General features: G+C 41.4%; 1 protein-coding gene across 7 annotated transcripts; it reads right to left on the bottom strand.

The window, feature by feature from the left end:
• Positions 1 to 152: 152 nt before the first annotated feature.
• grk5 (G protein-coupled receptor kinase 5) lies at positions 153 to 16,949 on the bottom strand. Of its 7 annotated transcripts, XM_037117471.1 has the most exons (19): positions 16,706 to 16,860; positions 16,499 to 16,613; positions 10,998 to 11,084; positions 8,797 to 8,965; positions 7,688 to 7,777; positions 7,467 to 7,579; positions 6,753 to 6,830; positions 6,179 to 6,276; positions 6,004 to 6,096; positions 5,778 to 5,841; positions 4,845 to 4,985; positions 3,917 to 4,107; positions 3,795 to 3,832; positions 3,155 to 3,244; positions 2,598 to 2,806; positions 2,368 to 2,505; positions 1,774 to 1,911; positions 1,562 to 1,693; positions 153 to 1,076 (listed from the first exon to the last, which is right to left on the bottom strand). In XM_037117471.1, the coding sequence occupies exons 5-19, from the start codon at positions 7,737 to 7,739 to the stop codon at positions 984 to 986; spliced, it is 1,668 nt and encodes a 555-aa protein (XP_036973366.1). In that variant the 5' UTR covers positions 7,740 to 7,777; positions 8,797 to 8,965; positions 10,998 to 11,084; positions 16,499 to 16,613; positions 16,706 to 16,860; the 3' UTR covers positions 153 to 983. The 7 variants fall into 7 exon arrangements, with proteins under 7 accessions (XP_036973366.1, XP_036973365.1, XP_036973363.1 ...); XM_037117470.1 differs by lacking the exons at positions 10,998 to 11,084; positions 16,706 to 16,860 and adding an exon at positions 16,895 to 16,949; XM_037117468.1 differs by lacking the exon at positions 10,998 to 11,084.
• Positions 16,950 to 17,652: the final 703 nt, after the last annotated feature.

Below are 17,652 nucleotides of genomic sequence, written 5' to 3'. Positions count from 1 at the left end.
CCTGGCATTTTTGTGTAGGATTTATGAGGAATATAACGTTAATAATGGTGTTTTCATCAGTGCATTATTAACTAAAACTAAGAATCTCTGTCTGTAACCTTAGAATGAGTCTTTCATGTCTACAGAGGGAGCAGTTAATCTTCACTGCCATGTTTCTACAGAAAGGACAAATTAAACATTGGTGTTTTTAGCGTCCACTCTGCAGGATGCTGAGGCGAGGGGAATAGAGTGAGTTGTAATCTACAATCTCACCACCAGAGGCCACTAAATCCTACTCATTGGACTTTTAAGTAGTCCTGTAACTACTCTTGCATTGCACAATGCTCTGGTTTGTTTGCATATCTTTAAACCACACAGCCAATCAACCGCATTGTGCTGCGTTTAACGCAGGAAGCCGTGACGCTGCTCCTGTAAAATAGTGTTGGGGAAAACTTGGTTTACATGTGGAGAGGTGAGCTGAAATAAATCCCTGCAAAAGTAGAAGTTACTGCTGCTGGATCGTTCATGTTTGTGCCATTAGCGAACAGGGTGTCGGGGTAACTTGCCAGAAAACAGGAAGTAAGGCGTCCATCCTTTGAGTACAAAAGTGGATGTTTGAGCCAAATTTGAAGAAACACCATCAAGTTAACAGACATATTTTCTTACTCAGCCATCTAATCTGGATGAAACTCCTGGAGGCACTGCGTTAAAAATGACATCAAGTTTATTTTAAGGTATTTCAGTTAAGACAATCAGTGGAATTAGTTTGTTATGAAGTAGCTTCATGTGTCCTGCTGTTTGTATCAAAATTCAAGTTTTTTACAAGTACAAAAAGAAAAACAGCCACTCACAGTGTGTTTAAAAAATCGATGGAAACAGTGAGTGTTGGAGTGTGTGCGTGACTGACAGAACAGTTCAAATATACATGAAGAGAATGCTAATACAATGAAACATGCTATGCTGTGATTTACAAGTGTGCTGGGTGATTGTGCGCCGTGACGTCCTCAGAGCGCCGTGCTGAGCAGTCCGGACTTCATGTAGGTTTCACTGGGCACCAAACTCTGTTTGGCTTCCTCAGTCGCATCTGAAGGGTGCTGCTAAAGGAGACAAATGTTCAGCTGCAAAACAGGCTCGTTGCTTCATCGCACGCCGCCTTCCCAACGTCACCAGACTGATTTTAAAAGCCGTAAGAAGAAGTAAACAGACAGAGAGGGAGGCTCGAATGTGGAGAAAAGGCGTGTTAGTGTCTCGTATCTGCAGAGAGTTTCTGATTTTCTCTCTTTGTTGCTGCTCGGGACACTTTACCAACCCAACATGTGTCTATTTGACGTCCTGGGAATGAGACTCAACAATCAACTGTCTCTGTGGTGCGTTCAGGAACAGCTGGGACAAAAATCCTACTGATTCTACCTTTAACTTTAATAGTCTTTGAATTATATTAATATGATGTGAGCTTCAGTTAGCTTCCACCACAAATGTCCTTCAGAGGGAGACTTTTTACTCTGATACTCTGAGTCCATATCAGAGCCTGAACTTGAATAATGATTGTTTGCACTAAAGTCACAGAAGAAAGTGTTCTTACACGTCTGCGGAAGATCCGGTCCAGCAGGCTGCGTTTGGGGCTGTCAGGGGCCTGGGACCAGTCGAGGTCTGGAGATCGAGATCCCTCTGGTCCGAAAGTATTCAGCTCCCTGAAACATCCCGTCTCTATCATCTATAAAGGAGGAAGAACACGGTGAAGTTTGTAGATTCGTTCCGGACTGTTAGTATAGCGTAACCCTGACGTGAACGCACCTCATTCTGCCAGGTGATGGGAACGCTGCCTGTGATGAACTGGGAGTAGAAGTTGTTGTCCGTCTGGTCCAGCGTGACTCCCTTCACTGAAGAAAACTCTTCGATGTCCTGCACGTCGCTGCAGTACACCTGTCTGGGCTGGAGGAGTGAAAACAAATCACAAGATGCAGTGAGCTGAGAAATGAACCACCCGCATACTTTCCAACACAACATGTTGATGTGTTCTGGATGCAGAAGGTACAAAGTGCTCTGACTTAATCCACTAGAGATGAATTCCTCGAGAGGTAGACCAAGAGATTAAAAACAAAGCAAGTTATGTAGGAAGTTGATATCTAATGAGGAAAATGGATCTCGAATACGAAACCGTGTGTTATGGGTGCATCATTTCCTCATGTCTCTGGTGTAATCTACTTTTTGGTGAGTTCACAGCAGGTCAGCTGGCAGATAAAGACTTATTAATACTTTTATTTGTGCTGGAGTCTGTTGACACTTTGGTATTTCAAAGTGTCATTTCAGCGTCACTTACAGGTAAATCCACACAGTATTTGTGTTATTTTCTCCATCATAAGTTGTGTAAATCATTTGTGCACTCACATCAGGTTTAAATGGCGGCTCGACAAGTCCGGCCTCCAGCATCCTGAAGTTGACTTTTTCAAAGAAAGGATGTGACTGTACCTCCGTCCCGCCTGAGCCCCGGCAGCCCAACCTCTGAGCTGGATCCTTGATCAACAGCTGCAGTCCAGGACAGAAACCTGTTACTTCCTCAACTGATTCTGATTCACGTTTGATTCACGGAAACTGTCGAGGAGTTTTTCCGAACTTACCGAAGAGCACAGTTCCTTCACCTGCTTGCTGAACTTTTCACCATATTCCTCCTGTTCTGTCAGAATCCTCCTCTCCATCTCTGAGGGTTTGGGATGTTCTCCTCGCGCCCTGAGCGGAGGCTGACCGGCGGTCATCTCATAAATCAGACAGCCGAGGCCCCACCAGTCGGCACTCAGCCCGTAATGTTTGTGGCTGATCACCTCAGGAGCTGAACAGAAGACGCGAATCTGAAAAATCTGCTTGTGATTTTTCCAATTTCTTTACTTTTGTGCACTACGTATGATCATATATGACTGTTTTCACATGTGAATTAGAATTTCTGATGCTATTGGCACCCAAACTTAAACTTTTACATCACTTTTACTTAACTTTTATAATGCCCCCTGGATGATTATTACATTTACGTCCCTCACTTCTTGAATAGTCTGTGTTTTTCTTTGCAGTGGATTTATAGTTGCACAGAGTCGCTGGCACAGTTTACAGATCGGTGCCTCTTTTTAATCCCATGAGTGAAATCAGTGTTAATCTCTGCAGACGTTGGCTGATAGATACATACCCATATAACCCAGCGTTCCCACTCTGCCTCGCACCAGTTTCCCATCAGTCAGCCTCACAGCCAGGCCCAGGTCAGAGATGCGGATGTGTCCTTGGACGAACAAAAATAAAACAAAACAAAATCCACAAAACTGGTTCGGCACAGTTGCTGTTATGACGTAGTTTCTACTCCACTTAATCAGCCTCTACTTCCGTCCCCTGCAGGAGTTGGCACTGATCAATGGAACTGTTATAGACACCATGTGACAACTGTAAATACTCTAAACCAACGATTGGTAATTACAACGGCATTCAAAACTAAAGTGGTTCCAAACATTCAGCCAGGAATGCAGCAACAGGTGCAGAGGTGTGCTAAAAATAGACACCACACCTGTCTCACACAAGCTCTTCACTTCCTCAAACGGCCCCGTGAAAACACCTTCGACATCGCTTCCTTCTCATAAAAACAGGTAGGTGTATCTGACAAGTGAATCTGATTGGCCCAGCAATTGTTTGAGTGTTATCAGTGAAATCAGACCGATCAATTCGAGAGCTATAAATAGCCGTGCAGCGAGGTGTCTGTCAAGCGTCCTCGTGTTCTGTCTGCAGAGTTAGGAATGTGATCTGAGGAGCTTTTTTTAAAACACTGTGGCTGTACATACCGTTGTCATCCAACAGAATGTTTTCTGGTTTCAGATCCCTGGAAGATGAACATCAGTGTGTTATTCAGTGCAACCGGGGACAGAAGACATTTGACTTGGCACTGACGTGGAACCACACTGACCTATATAGTATCGACTTCTGATGGAGATGAATTAAGCCGCAGCAGACTTCTGCGGCGTAGAACTGCACTCGTTCTTTGTCCAGGCCGGGCGAGCCGATGTTATGAATATGATACTTCAAGTCCCCGCCGCTCATCATGGTCAAGACCATGCAGAGGGCGTGTTTGGTCTCGTAGGCGTACGCCAGATTCACCTGAGCAGAGAAGGAAGCGCATATGAAGTTAAGGTCAGATTACAAAGTAGAAAACGGTAAACTCAAAACATCTTCCTGCTGAAGTGGAGCTGTGCATCACCAGTAATTTCTTGAATCAATTCGTTTCTGATTCACAAAGTCTCATTTCAATTTTATTATTGATTCAATATGGATTCCATCATGCCAAGATCCAAGATGGCGGCGTGCATGGACGTAGCTGCTCATGGCTCCCTGCGTGTTGCAACCGTTCTGGTATTTAATGGATAAGTGCATTACGTTTATTATTTATTTTTACATTTCTTATTCTAGATCACTAGTTTTAATTCTGTTACTCTACTGTTTACTATCCAGATGTTTGTTTACTGTTGTAAGATTTTATGTTTTTCTAGATTTTGTTATATTCTGTACGATGACACTAAAGAGCTTCTTTTTTCTGTTCTATCAATTTTTTCTTGACAGTAGAAGCGTCCTGTTGAGTTTGGGGAACAAATATTAATCAGACTTGACCTTCAAGGACAAGAAAATCTCACACTGTTTAACTTTGTTTATATGTGGCGGACCCTGCCACCTTTCTAGATTCAAACAGTGTTGTGTTGTGATCTATTATATTTTTAAGTGAGCACTGTTATTGGCCATGTTTGCTTCCAGTCGTCCTTTGCAGTCGGTTGTGTCAGTGAAGCAACCAGAAAGCTGCAGGATGAAACAGAAGAGAGTGTAAATCGTCGTCGTCGTCTCACCACAAATCGACTGTCCAGCCCCTCCAGAATCTGTTTCTCGTTGAGAGCCATGCCCTCCCCCTTCCTCTTCTTCACATGAGTCTTCTCCAGCTTCTTACAGGCGTACATCATTCCTGTAGCTCGCACCTGACAGGCCCACACCTGGAGACAAAACGCAGCATGTGTTAACACGACAGCGCTCCAAGTAATCACATTTTCTCAAAATGCAACAACAACATGATTTGGCAGAACTTCCTTGATTGGTAAACACCTTCAGCTTCAAACTGAGAGACCGTTGTGATGTCAAATGAATCTTTTTATCTTTACGACTTCGACTTGACAAAAATCTTCCTAATAGTAACTGTTATGTTAGTTCTTCACAGGACCAACAGTCTTCAACAGTCAACGTCTTGTTTGCCCACTGAGGCAACGTGATTTTAAGATTTGATATAAACAAAACTGACTTAACTTGTTTTAAAACATAAAAACAAATGAGAAAGACAAACATAAAATGTCTCCATAAGCCCAGAGATAATAAATTGATTTGAAAAGTTGTTATTTACCCACTTCAGATGACACTTTTAGCTTAGCAGCATAATTAAGAGGGTAATTAACAATTGGAGCCATTTTGTGGTTGTTTTTTACATTTTCAAACATCTGCTTTAGGAGAATATTACAGCGCTGTTTTACTGTGAAGCTCCAGAAATGTTTTGTGAACTACAAAACTTTGGGTGAGGAGATGAATTAGAGTTTCTGGGGTGAATTGTTCCTTTAATAACGTTAATAAACTCCGGCTGAGTTTTTAAAAGTTGTTTATATGAGAATAACAGCCTTGATAAACCTGTACTAAGGTTTTCAGTTGCTGTATCAACATGAATAAATATGTTATTATGTATTTATTAGCAGTTGACAGGGAAGTATTTTGTCATTGCCGCGATGTGGCTGCACTCTTACCTCTCCAAACCCTCCTTTTCCCAGCAGCCTGTACTGTCGAAACGCGTGCTTGGTGATGGGCTGCCTTGAGGAGAAACACCAGGATCAGTTTTTCAGGTTTTGAGCAAAACTGTGCGCTGAATGTGGAGCAGAGCCAACAGCGACTGCAGCGGAGTGGATCGAGTGCGAGCAGATAAACCAGCTGCTCGGCTTATCTGTCGCACACCGAGTCTTCACTCGTACTGACCTCTCTAACGTCTTCCACTGAAGGAAACGGTCAAAGAACATGCTCTCCTGGTACTGGATGAAGGTTTCTCCGCTGAGGAACTCATGTAGGTCTCTGATCCAAGAAACAGTGAGAGAGGTTAGTCATTATTAAAACACATGCACACATGTAGGAAGAGGGAAACGAGTGGACTTACTCTCTGCAGTCGTGGAAGACGTCCCTGAAGGGACTGAGCTCCAGACTCTGGATGCAGCTCTGCTCGTGTTTCTGCACGACGGACACACACTGAATGGACTGAGGAGAAAACAACATGCAGGGATCAGAATTCATCCTGGCTGGCGTCTGATTGGATGCAGGTCGAATTTTAAAGGAGACTTATTGTTTTGTTTTTCCCTTTTCTTCGACGTTCTACAGGTTCTTGTGCAGATAAATGGTCTTGACGCTCCTCTCTCCCACAGAAAACACCGCTCCTTAAACGCCTCGTCTGTAAGTCCTGCATTTAATTCTGTGACTTTGTGACATCACTCTACATCACCATGTCATGGCATGTAAGAATTGATTTAGCACAGCCGCTCTGTTGTTGTTAGCGTTGCTGGCTCAGGCGTGTGTTAGCCAACCAATCAGAGGAGACTGTTTTTTGGGGGGGAGGAGCTTTAAAGAGACGGGAGCTAAAAAAGAGCATGTAAACCTTTTTTGGTAGTAACCTATGAACCTGAAAATAAGAAGAATATTTGTTGTTTAATTAATTTTTTTCGGTCTCGGTGTCAGACCTGACTCCTGAGGAATCTCTGAACGATGCTGACGCCAAATTCCTTCCTCTCCTCGTCTGATTTAGCGTCAAAGGCTTCCTGCAGAACACAGAGAGGAAAATCATCATCAGTACCTTCATTTAAGAAACATTCAGAGCAAACTCGCTTTTGCAATGGCACCCTGATAACACACAAAAAGACAAGAAGTCCCATTTTTTAATTTTGTCTGGCCCAAATTGGATTTTAAAAACAATGAAACAAAATATCAATACATATAAAGTGAGATCTAGTTTTAAAAGGTTCCTTTTGTCTGGCGAGTAGTATTTTATCTTTACCACCACGCTGATGGAAAGTCGGGGGAAGTTTTGTTGTCCACATAACATTTCTGGAGGATTCTCCTGGAGATTTGTTTTAAAAACATAAAAACTAACTGAAAAAAACTATAAAATGCCTTCATACAGCTCGTCCGGTGTTATCCAAGTCTCCAGAGTTCCCTGAGAGCCCAAATTATGTCATTTACACCCTCTTCAGAGCTCAAATCTTCACTGTAGCTGCTGAGACGTGAGCTGCACACGGTCTGAAGTGGGTGAACAGGATTAATCGAGCTTCAAAAGGGGAGATAACATCTTTTGAAATCGATTTTGGATCGCACTAACTTGCCTCCTGAGCTTTGCGTTGTTCTGTATTTCTTATAATAGAAACGCTGTAAACCATGTTTTTGAGTCTGAACCGTACCAAAGCATCCAGGAGGGAGATGCAGTTCTGCAGCTCAGGACGACTCCGACAGAAGAGCTCAAACAGTTTCTTCCCGATCGGCTGCTTCACACACAGACTGTAGTAATCTCGCTCTGACGGAGGAAATAAACTTGATGTGAAATCACACACACACACAGCTGCAGCTACTGATGATGTACCAACTCACACACACACACACACACACACACACACACACACACCTATGTTCATGGCCAGGTCCATACACTGACTGATGTGAGGGAAGCGAAGCATCTCCTTCCATTTCCAGCTTCTGCCTTTACTGCCTCCACCTGCGGGCACAGAGACGGAGGAAGCGAAGGTATTTCAGGCTCTCGTGTTTTGAAAACACGCTCACCATGGTGATGACGAAGAACTCAGATCGACACTTATGTCAGCGACGTGTCACAAACGTGCACGCGTACTCGCACGTCTAGCCCGTCAGGTTTCAGACAATAGTATGCTCTACTACAGTGAATGGACTATTAATAGCTCTGAGAACAGGTAAGCAAAAGCCTGTGGGACCGCATTGCTCTGCAACTTACTTTCAAACTTCAGTGGCCATGCTGTCACTTCTGTATTTCCCCAGAGTGCGTTTTGTTTAACAAAACAGAACATGTACAAAATAATACATTCAGCATTTCACTTCAATAACTTATGTTTCTGCTCATTTTCTGTTGGAAGATTCACTGAGAGAAAGAATTGTTGAGGAAAACTTTAAACCAGTGTAAGAATGGATTAATAAAAGAGGCCTAAAAGTTAAAGCAATTAGTGCACTTTAATCATTCATCATCCTCAAAACACTGTGTTGTTGAAGGACAACAGTGCCACCTCACCATCACCTCACCAAGAAACATCATTCACATCTGTAATCCAGAGGATTATGTCATCAAGTGTCAAACTAAAATCTGCCTTAAGTCTAAAAACTCTGCATGTCACAGATCTTAAACCACGTGCACCACATTAAAATGACCCTTTTAAAACATAAATATTAGCACCTGTCCTCCTCTGGCATCCCATTAAATTAGTGTTTGTCACTAAAATAAGTTTTACAAACATTTTCGGACAAACAGTCTGCAGACAAATAAGAAAAATGGACCTCTTACCTTCTCTGGCTCTGATCAGAGCACTGTTTGCTACCATGCTGTCAATCTCCATGTGTGAGGAGTGTGAGTTCGACCTACAAGTTGTTTTTTGTCTGTTTGTCCAAAGCTGTTCATGCACTGACTGTAATAAAGTAAGAACTCATCACCAGCCACGCTAAATGACAACAGTGCAGTCGGTCGGGTTCAGACAGCGAGGAGTGTCTCACCTGGAGTCTCTGCAGTGACGCACTGATGAACGGAGATGCAGGTGTTTCAGTATGACAGCGCGACACTCCCTCGTCACACAGGAGGGACGAACTCTTACTGTTGCATCACCGCTCACTTCAGACGAGCTGTGCTGGAGTGATGCGTTCACGTGTTCACGTTGTGTCATCACTGTTATTAAGACAGAAGGAGTGTCAGATTTTGAAAAGGACAAATGAAGACGGATAATCAGTGGTGGACAAAGTACTAATTGCTCTCTTTAGTCATCACCAGCTTCAAAATAAAAGGCTGCTAGTGTCCTAATTATGCAGACAAGCCCATTTTTAATACATCATAATTGCATTTGTTGATAATTGTTTCCTCTTAAAATAAGATATAAATCTGTGAAATAAATCTGCTAAAGTAAAAACAGCATGTGCAGAAATGGAGTGTGAAGAAATGGATAAAAGACAGTCAGTTAGCATGCTAACAAGCTACAGCTAACAGCAGTTGGCGCTTCCTGTGGTGATATGCTGCCCCCTATCTGTTTGGAGCATGAACCTGACAGGAAGCCAAGTCTTACATATTGCACCTTTAACATGTGAGCAGCAGTTTAAGTAGTGCTGTAGGAGAAGGACGTCAATGCTGGAACAGTCAGGTACGTGTTCTGTTTTTGTTCTGCAGTCCCAGTTCAAAACTCCATAAGAAAAATAGCACATTTTAGAGATATTTCACTAGAAGTTTAAGATGTGCACTCTTGTACGTCTGCGAGGATGCAACAGCAGCAAACAATAACTGTGGGTTAATCAGATCAGCAAAACAGCAAAACTGGTTCGAATTTCTTTGTTCGAAGCCCCAAAACACATTTTAATGAGCAAAAATAGACATTAACAAGTCAGAGCTGGATCTTCCTGCTCCAGATGTGTTTTGTGTCACAGCAGCTCATTCAGTCGGGGGAGGAGTAACCCTGCCTCCTGGTGGATGGATGACATTATTGCAGCTTGTCTCATTCTCTGTCTCCAGATGTGCCAGTGGTGAAGTTCCCTGAATGCATCGTCCAGAATCTGCACTTCTGCAGCTCATAAAAGCAAAGAGACACTTGTGTGAACACAGTTATTAAACTTGTTGTGTCCTCACAGATTGACATGACCTTAACTTGAGCTCTGACTCTGTTTGTGTGTGAAAGCTGGCAGGAGGAAGTCCAGCCGCATGCGAGGGGGAGGAAACCATATGCCTTCATGCTGTTCACGAAGAATCAGAGGAAAAACTGTTGAGGCCTAATTGGGCATCGGAGGGAGCGAGGCTTTAAATACAGACATGTTTCCGCTGCACGCCTTAAACAAAGTTGATCCAAATGGCTTTATATTCACCTTTTGTGCTGTTTATTTATTGTCTTGTGGCCAAAGTACAAACCAACATTTAATTTGTACCATTTTTCTGTAGGAAATATCATAATAATAATGATAAATGTCGCCTGTTTTTATGCTGGTGTTTGCTGACATGGTTTGTGGGTGTGTGTCAGTGTGTGCGTGTCCTCCTGGACAGTGTTATAAATACTGGTCCAGCAGAAAAGAATGATATTTATATCTAGACAATAGAGCTAATGTAGCACTGCCACTGCAGGGAGATTTCATCTGCTGATATCAGACAGAAAGTCAAAAGTGTTTCTTCCGTGTAAAGTGAAAGAAGAGGCAGAGCTTCCTCCAGGGCTGAAGGGCTTAATAACATTTGATCAAACTGGGTCATGTTGTACTGAAATACGTTACAGATTGTTGAATTAATCTATTTTTTTTAGTTTTGAAAAGACAGACCAGTGTTTTTGTTTGTTTGTCTGCATCTAAACCAGAAGAAGAGACTAAACAGTAGGAGAAGAAGAAGCTGTGTGTGACACGAGGGCAGGCAGGTGTGACTGAGGCTCATGAGACACAGACAGATGTGACGGAGGCTCACGTGACACAGACAGGTGTGATGGAGGCTCATAAAACACAGACAGGTGTGATAGAGGTTCATCAGACACAGGTGTGATAGAGCCTCAGGTGATTGAGGCTCACGAGACACAGACAGGTGTGATCAAGGCACGTCACACAGACAGGTGTAACAGAGGTTCATCACACAGGTGTGATAGAGCCTCATCACACACAGACAGGCAATGGAGGCTCACAAGACACAGACAGGTGTGACAGAGTTTCATCAGACACAGACAGGTGTGATGCAGGTTTCTTACAGACAGACAGACTCAAATGCAGACAGATTCCAGCCAATCAGAGGCCGAGCAGTTGGAGCGCCGTCCCCTCAGCTGCCCTCCTCTCGTCTGCACCGTGGACATTAATCAAATAAATATGTTGGAGAAAAAAAAGGAAGCAAAATGTTCAGTGTCGTCATCTACAGAAACATCTGGCCCCCCAGAAATATTCTATTCAATATTCTATTGAAAGCTGTCATGTGATTGGACAAAACACAGGAAACCGGCACCGAGAAACGGGAACAGCAGGCGCATGGTGAAACTGGCCGACACGCACATGACAACATGTAGAGAAATCACTGCGAACTGGCATGTGACCTATTTTAAAACATGTTTATACAACTGAATCAACCAATTAACAAACTTCTAAATACGACTCTTCAGTCCTTTAAACTCTCAGGTCGCTGTCACTTACTCATAGGTACGTTTTTAAGCTTTGTACGACCTCATAATCTTTTAAATGTGAAGATATTATTTTATGTGCATTGTTATTTATCTCTGTTTATTCACTAACATTTCCAAGTTTAGTTTTTAAGCCTATAGCCTTCTTTCTTTTCCACTGCGTCGGCACGTGTTTAAACAGGGATAAATTAAATGCGATTAAACTAAATTGAGCTTTAAAACTAATTCTGAATTAAAGCTATTTCAATTTATTTTCTGTGGTGGAATTTAACTATGCACATTTACTTATGGATTGTACTAAGTGGGATTTTGAATAATAGTACTTTGAGTGAGTATTTTACATTTTCTGCTGCTTTATACTCAACTAGTTCAGATGGAAATACTTCTCTTCTTTTTTTTACTAATTATATTTATTTGACAGCTAAAGCTACTAGTAACTTTCCAAATATATATTTCACATCAAACCTTTCAGGCTTCGGCTATCTTTCCCCAAAAAAATAAAAAATAAATAAAAAGCAGTATGTTCTTGTGGCTTCCTGCCCGAGTTGGTCGTCTCTCCATCAAAGAGACATTTCCCAAAAACCATTTCAGAACAAAGAAAACAAAGCAAAACTTCCGGCCAAAATCCAAATATTAAAACCCTCCCTACAAAAAAAAAATGACGGAATTGTATATCTAAACACACAGTTTTGTCTTCCTTCCTTAGGAAGGCACAAGTTTCTGCAGCCGGCTTGTTTTTATATATTTCCTTCTTTGTTTATTGCCTCGCGGCTCCATGCGGGGTCTTGTCCCGCAGATTGGGAAACGCTAACCTAACAGATGTCAAGGCTGAGATCACAGAGTCAGAAGACGTCTGGACGTCGGCCTTCGAGAGGACAGATTTTAAAAAATGGGCGAATAGTTGGAATTTCCTCCCCATTAACAATAAAAAGCCAAATGTTATCTGCCAAAGTTTTGTGTCTTTGCTTCCAACTCACGTCTGTCTCATCAAGTTTTCACCAAACTATAATGTCTCTCCATGGAATTTGAAAGGGAGGAACATCTGATATAAACAGGTATTTTCCTGGAGAATAAATGTTTTATAAGAGGACAAAATAATCTGCTTACAGAACAGCAGATTTGACCAACCTATTAAACAACCTAATTTGCATTTGCAACCACTGAACGACTGACTGTCTGTAAGAATATGTGAAGTATTCAGCTGAACCAAATGTGTAAAAACTTCAGAGTGACCACCAACAGATCAGCTGGTTATTTCTACAAATGTCACGAACAAACGAACTCTTCTGTTTCTCGTGTGGATCTTTGACACCTAAAAACAAGTTCTGCATCATTTTTGGGCTCCGTGTCGAACCGATGAGCTGCCACATTATCCTCTTTAACTTCTCACAGCGTTCTGAAACAATGTGCTTCCTGTCTGCACAGAGCTGCCTCACGCACAACTCATCACTGAGGGAATGGAAAAACATCAGTGAAACTTTAATTAGCTCTTACTTGAACAACGTAACCTAAAATAATCAGAAGAAAAAAATATGAAGAGGAACAACAATAAGTTCTATTAAAAAACATAAAACATAAAAAATATAACACACACAAAAAACCAACATGTGGACAAGACAGAAAAATAACAATAAATAAATATACATTATTTCTGTTGCATCAGTTTTCTCTATTTTCTGCCCTATAATAAATCATTTCACCTCTTCAGGCTTCTAAAAACCCTCCAAATTAAACAATTGGACAAGAAGAAAAATGTTTTGTTTGGACCCTGAACCTGTGTGGAGGAGCCACAAGCAGCTGCTGCTTCATTTCAAGGGGTTAATAAAGGTTGAAACGATAAAACTATTCAGATTCTTGACATTTCTTTCTTAAAGTTAAATATTCTTCATGCGCTGTGACGAGCAGTTGTAGCTCCGGGCGTTTTTTTAAGGGGGGAAACACTGAAAACAAAGGTTCAACATCATCTTCATCATCGCGGCTCAGCAATCCGACAAAATCTGTGTTGTATTATTTGAGAAAGTCACCTGATTATCGAGTGACTCAGACTGACTATACATCAGATCGGAAAACACACGATGCTCCGAAGACGTTCTGTACAATGTGAAGCTCAGGGCCCCCCCCCCTTTTTTTTTCCTGAAGACTTCCTTTTTATTTGATGCCACCCTCAGCATTTAGGAAGGAAGACATGTGAGGCAAAAGTCTCTCTGCTACGTCTGTTCCAGCGCGGGAGGACAAGTCTCGCCTTTAAAGCCTGAGACGTATTGAGGGCGACGGATTTCACAGCGCAGTCAGATGAGGGGCTGTGGTGGGCTGCTGCTCTGTGGGCCGACGTCCCTCCAGTGCGCATGAAGCGATCATGTGTACGTTGAGGAAGAGAGAATCTCTTCATCGCCTAAATTCACCAAATCCATGAAAAAAGATGTGTGGGGCATTCAGACATCATCAGTGGTTAAGGGTGTTACGGTTTATTTCCCGGAGCCACGACGAGTCACATCCCATCTTTTTAACTCTTTTTAACTCTAAAATGTTTGGCATGACTCAAGATGACCTTCAGAGTGCAAATCACGCATCATCCCATTAGAGACACTCAGCGCAACGTGATCACCGAGTTCAAGTTCAACACGAGTCACGGAGCACATGTTCACCGAGGGGTGCCGCCCCCTTAACCCGACACGTAGCTCAGCCGCTGCCACTCGGAGAAAAAGGCCAGGCCATGAAATAATAATTCAAGAGTTTCTGTCCCGAATCTCCTTCCTGAAAAACTCGCACAGTTTGTTGTTATTTACATTTTGATTTTGGACATCCAGTATCCTTTAGCTCCTGCTACAGCTAACAGTTTACCCAGCAAACCCCATCCAGCCTTTATGCTTTGACTTGATGTCACGATATCAGTTAAAAACAATCATTCAACACAGGGAATTAATCCAGTTTACACATTTTTAAACATCTTCTCTTCGTATATTTTCACCCTACAACTTGTATGATGCACCCCTCACCAGTAGGGGGTGCTGCAGCTTCCTCAAGACCCAAGAGGTCCTTATGTGTCCTGCTAATTCTGCTTTTTTTTGTACAATTGTCCTTCAATCGTTTCTACATTATCATCTTTATTATTTCGTTCACATTTTAATATTTAATATTTTTCGGGGGCGACGCTACTGGGTCACATTTTGTTGACACATTAAAGGTTTTTTTTCAGAGGAAAACAGTCGAAATGCAGTTTATTAGTAATGTTTTAAGCAGGAAATGGAAAAAATATTTATATAATTTACAGGTTGATGTATTCACTCTTAAAATCTTTGAGTAATTTAGTTTAAAATGGGTGAAATCTAATTTATATTGCATTTGGAATATCTGGGAGTTGGTAACTATGATTTTTGGTGCTGTGTTATTTTATTTTGAAAGTCTTGTGATAGTTTTGTTACCCCTGGTGCATTCAGGCATGAGGGGAGTGGAGCCAGACAGTTTTATGACCTCCAGCAGTTAAAAAATATTCTTGCTTCAGTAATTTATAACTTTCGTCATGGACAGTTATTCTGTGCCTCCTTTTCCTGTTTAGAAGTAACCTGATCAGCTTCACTGAGTGGTTGTGATGAGGAGGAAGATAAAAGGGACTGCAAGAGCGTCAGGCTAAGGTTTATTTTTTAAATTATTATCATTTTTAAAATGTTTAAAATGTTCTATAAATCAGACTATGACTGATGTATGAACAAACACCTCTTTATAAACCTTCAGAATACAGAAAAGAGCAAAACTGGGACTTTGGTGGAGATTTCAGAGCTCAGTCAAAGAAAAAAAAAGAAGAAAAAACTTTGTTTTTATTTAACTAATCGTTATCATCAACAAACATCCAGTTTTCTGATATTTCACATGTATATGTGCAGATGAGGCTATCTGATTAAAAATGCATCTTTTACATAATTATCTAGAGCAGAAATGTGAACTTCAACTTTTAAGCTTCTGCACTATCTGTTGTTCGTCTGTCCTTGTGCAGCTGTAGTGAATTTCCACACAGGACGAGTTGAAGGATTATCTTATCGTACCTCACAGTAAATATATGCATATGTGAAAGTCTTTGGAGCAATCTCCTTCAAGATTAATACACGTTTATCTCATTTTATCTTATCACTCCATGTGAATCAATGATTTTTTAGCCGTCAGGTTACTTTGGCTGAGAGTTGGAAAAAAAGGCCTGTTGGCCGGGTGGTGTCATGATGTTTTGTACAGGAGTGAATAGTTCCCAACAACTATTAGATGGACTGCCATCAAAAAAAAGTATCTAAATTATTTCTCTCCCTCAAGATGTGTTAAAGTCACTTAACAGAATATCAGCGACACATGAGACTTTCCCATCAGTCTTAGCTGTATTTTGGATTTAGTGACAGCAAATGTTGGCATGCTAACATGCTAACTAAGACACAGAACGTCATAAACATTATATCTTAAATATCACCGTAATAGTATTGCCAATGTAAAATAAACAAACAAATCCATTAATCATTTAATAATCAAAACAGTAGCCTATTGTCAATGTGAGCATGTTAGTATGTTGATATTTACCTCAAGTAGCTTACAGCATGTTAGCATGGTTTTAAACTCAGTGTTGTAGATTTCTAGGTTAAATAAAGGCAAAATAATAATTGCAAAAAGTCAAATATAAGCTAATTAAAGTTTCACTGATATATTTACCTTTCTAAAAGACCTGTTAGTATGTTTATTTAGGCCTTAATATGGAGGTAGCAAGTGCCACAAGGGAATGTTAGCATGCTAACAAGCTTGCTAACACGCTGCCTGCTCGACATCAATGTTAGCATTGTAAATATGTTAGCCTGCTCATGTAAGCATTTAGCTCAAGTAGCTTGCAGCATGTGACCTCTCAGTCTCGTTAATATCAATGTGTTTTTGGTATGTCTGTGTGATCAAAAAATGTGAAAATAAAAGCTAATTAAAGATAATTAACATGTATATTTTGGCCTAAGTAGCTTATAGCTAAACTGTGCCTTCCTATGCTACACCCTAACAGAGCTAGTAAGCTAGCTTGCCAGGAAGTTTTTTTTAGTCTTATATAAAGATTCGTCCCTGACCTGAAAAAACAAAAGACTGTCTTCATCTCAAGGTCCAGGACTAGCTGTGCAGGAGCTCAGGATCCGATCACACGATCTTCTTCATCGCTCAGCTGTTTTCCAGGCTTGTGTCTTCCTGCAAAGAGCAAATTCAATGACAAACAACACAGAAACAGCTAATTGCTTCTTTATCTTGCCCTGGACGCCTGACCCGTGCTATTTAGCAACCTTGTCTTCCTTTCAGTGTGTTATCATGATGTCAGCTGTTGACAACCAGGGAATCATTATTGATCTAAATCTCTCATTTCTGAAACAAAACCACACACACACTGCCAAATTCTGTTTCCTCCATTAAACTCCCAAATTAAGGACGTCTGTCCCGAGCTGGCCTTGAACATCTCATCCACACCCTCATACCAATTTAAACTGGAAAGCCTCCATTTCCTCTGCTCCATCCTCTTTGTCTTTAACTGTGTCTGCTTCCCTTACTTTCCCTACGATATGTGTGCTTAGGGATCATACTTGACCAATATCATTTAAAAGCAACTGCTATTGTTTTAGTTTCTATTATAAAATACTTTCATTGTTTCCTCTTTGAAACCTTGACGTCACTGTGCAGGAATCTGGACGACATGTAACAGTCCGGTTCTTGTAAAAAGAACAAAAAACAGATTTATTCTGCACCCTGTTGGTCAGTAATCAGTAAGCAACAAGCAGACATGTTTCAGATCCGTCCACAAACACCTTAAAAATGTCCAACATCTGGACTGTTTCTCGGCCGTGCTCGTTCACTTCCAGGAGTCTCCGCCGCTGGTTGTTGGGTAACAACAGCTCGGAGTCAAGAATTAGCTTCGCCTCACTCTAACCTCTCGGAAAATGTTGAATAAGTCCAACGCCGCTACCGTTTTTTAAAATCGTCACAGGTGCAATATTGAAATTCCTGTTTGCATCGGAAGAACCTTGTAGACGATACTCCACAAGGTTCTTCCGACGCAAACGGGAATGAGCAAATGGGGACTTGTAGTTCCGAGTTTAGTTCCTGAGATTAGTTCCTCTGGTTTATTGGTTCCTGGAACTTATTGGTTGTAAACTGCTTTAAATATTTCCTTTCTGGGTTATTCTTATCAAACTTGTTCTGTAATTCTTTTTTTGTTTTAATGGTGACGGCTGCAGAA

This window comes from Acanthopagrus latus, chromosome 12, assembly GCF_904848185.1.
Source record: "Acanthopagrus latus isolate v.2019 chromosome 12, fAcaLat1.1, whole genome shotgun sequence".
Taxonomy (NCBI): domain Eukaryota; kingdom Metazoa; phylum Chordata; class Actinopteri; order Spariformes; family Sparidae; genus Acanthopagrus; species Acanthopagrus latus.
The sequence above is the reverse complement of the archived record's forward strand: the minus strand, read 5'-3'. Positions and strand labels throughout refer to the sequence as shown.